The 2,810-nt window shown below is 36.8% G+C and overlaps 1 protein-coding gene across 1 annotated transcript; it reads left to right on the top strand.

Annotated features, from left to right (window-relative positions):
- Positions 1 to 448: 448 nt before the first annotated feature.
- LOC133336760 (ski oncogene-like) lies at positions 449 to 1,861 on the top strand. Its single transcript, XM_061545046.1, has one exon. It carries the CDS (start codon positions 449 to 451, stop codon positions 1,859 to 1,861), a length of 1,413 nt encoding a protein of 470 aa, XP_061401030.1.
- Positions 1,862 to 2,810: the final 949 nt, after the last annotated feature.

The following is a 2,810-nucleotide window of genomic DNA, read 5'->3' on the forward strand; positions in this document are numbered from 1 at the left end:
AATTTTCAAATAAATATTGAAAAATAATTTTGTGAAATAAAAATAAATGCAAAATAGCCAAAAATAAATTGTGGTATTTGGTGCTAAAAAATTGAAATGAAAAATAATCATAAATTGTGAAATGCCGACGGGTAGTCAAACCAAACAAATAAAAGTGCCAAATTAATAAAAAAACAACAACAACAATAATAAAAAATTTTGTGGAAATAAAAATCGAAAAATACGAAAAAATATGACAAATTTTGTGGAAATTTGCTAAACCAAACAAATTAATAAAAAAACAGAAATTCAAACAAAACTTTGGGGAAAATCGGAAGTTTTTGCAGGAACAATCTAAAATTCTTCCAAATTTGAAGAAAAAAAAACGAACAAAATAAAATTTCTCGCCGAACAAAAAACCGAAAAAAAATTTGATTTTCCCCAACAAAAGTGTTGTTGCCCTCACAACATGACCGAATACGTTACACCCAACATACACACAGTGTTGAAAAAATATCAGACAAGTGCTCCCAAAAGTCTACAAGGTCCTGGTCATTCATTAGCCAATATTGCCGCAACAGCCAATAACAGTAGCAGTGCCCTACCCCTGACATCCACATCGTCGACGCCGGCCGCACCACCAACCCATCCCATAACTGCCAATAACAACAATAATTTGTGTTCTCCAGTAGTCGGAGTCGTTGGAGGAGCAGGTAACCCCATAGTAGCCGCCGGTCATTGCCCCCTAGATGTTAGTCTAAATAATAATGGCGGTGTGGCCAATTTATCAACAGCTTCCGCAGCAGCTGCAGCAGATATTCATGGATTGGTGGCAATGCGTACCAGTCCTTGTGAGCTTAGTAAAGCATCAAGCAAACAGCAACAACAAAATTCGAATCACACTGGAACAACAACGACAGCGACAGCAGCAAATCCTGCCCTGCCACTTATAAAAAAAGAAATAATGACATCACCTGAACCACCACCAGCATCACATGATCTCCAAAATGAAAATCCCCTGGTTGGCCAAAGGCCGGGATCAGGAGCGACTGCAGTCGGCCCACCACCACCACCCTCATCAGTGCAGCAGACACCTTCCATAAAAATTATGCCACCACCACCGCCGGAGGTATCCCAGCCCATACTCTCCTCAGCCGATACGGGCTCTGGGGAGTTGTACGAAACCCGTTTAGAGGGTAAAACCATTGGCTGCTTTTCCATGGGTGGGGAAATGCGTCTCTGCTTGCCACAATTCCTTAACAATGTCTTGGCCGAATTTACCCTCGAACAAATAAATCGCAGTTTCGATGATCTCGGTATATTCTGTTCCCAATGCACGCCCGAACAGTTAATGGAATTTAAGGCTGCCAAAATCTTACCATCCGATGTAAAATCCAGTGGCCTAATAACCCGCACCGATGCTGAACGCCTTTGTGCCGTTCTCCTGCATCGTTCCGATCGTAATAGTTATATCAATGTTGAGGATATACCCAAGGGTGCTATTTCATTTAAGGTCTATCATCGTTGTTTTGGTAAATGTGAAGGTATCTGCACCCCGGATATGTATTCATATCAGAAGCCGACCTGCATTATGTGTCTCGAGTGTAAGGGTTGGTTTTCCCCACAGAAATTTGTTGGCCATGTCCATCGTAAAGTGGAGAATCGCACCTGTCACTGGGGTTTTGATTCGCGTAATTGGCATGATTATTTGCATGTCGCATTGGATGTCGAGAATCGCGAGAAATATCAAAAAATCTTGGATGAACTTAAGGAGGTGGAGATCAAGGAACAGCAGAAAGCCCAGCAGGAGATTAATTATTTAAAAAGAAAGGTAAGTTGGAACGTTTTTTTAGCTTTACTATTTTTAAATTGGGAAATTTAGATTCTTATATGTCAAATAATAGGAATATCCGATTTTTATTCAAATGAATAATCGTTAAAAATAACTAAAAAAGTATTATGGTTTCCTTGAGCGTATGACTATTGCCACTACGTATACGCCCCTAGGGATTTTATTTTTCATGAAGAACTCCATAATTAAAGAAGTGTTTTACAGAAAATGCTTATTTCCGGAGGTCCACTTTTTAAATACAAAAAATAGTCACTGAAAATTAGTATAACATTTTGAAACACTTGGGCGTATGACCATTGTTGCTACGTATACGCCTTAAGGATTTGATTTGTATTTGAATGAATTCATAATATCTAAGGGATAATATCATCAAGGGCTCCATAACTAAAGAAGTATTTGAGGAGTTTAGATTTTCACGGAAACAAATAATCTGTAAAAATTACTAGAAAAGTGTTCCGATACACTAGAGCGTATTACTATTGCCGTTACTTATACACCCTATGGATTTGATTTTCAAAGACTACACAAGGTGTGGATTTAAAAAAAAATTTGTTAAAAGGCCTTACAAGGCTTGGAATTTTTAAGAATATTTTCAAAGGTTCAAAGGCTACACAAGACGTGGATTTTTCAAGAATATTTTTTCAAAGGCTATACAAGGCGTAGATTTTTAAAAGAATATTTTTTCAAAGGCTATACAAGGCGTAGATTTTTTAAAGAATATTTTTTCAAAGGCTATACAAGGCGTAGATTTTTTAAATAATATTTTTTCAAAGACTATACAAGGCGTAGATTTTTTAAAGAATATTTTTTCAAAGGCTATACAAGGCGTAGATTTTTTTAAGGATATTTTTTTCAAAGGCTATACAAGGCGTAGATTTTTTAAAGAATATTTTTTCAAAGGCTATACAAGGCGTAGATTTTTTAAAGAATATTTTTTCAGAGACACATACAAGGCGTAGATTTTTTAACGAATATTTTT

This window comes from Musca vetustissima, unplaced genomic scaffold (genome assembly GCF_032173495.1).
Source record: "Musca vetustissima isolate MV318-11 ecotype Yass unplaced genomic scaffold, APGP_CSIRO_Mvet_v1 utg954396, whole genome shotgun sequence".
In the NCBI taxonomy this organism is placed as follows: Eukaryota; Metazoa; Arthropoda; class Insecta; order Diptera; family Muscidae; genus Musca; species Musca vetustissima.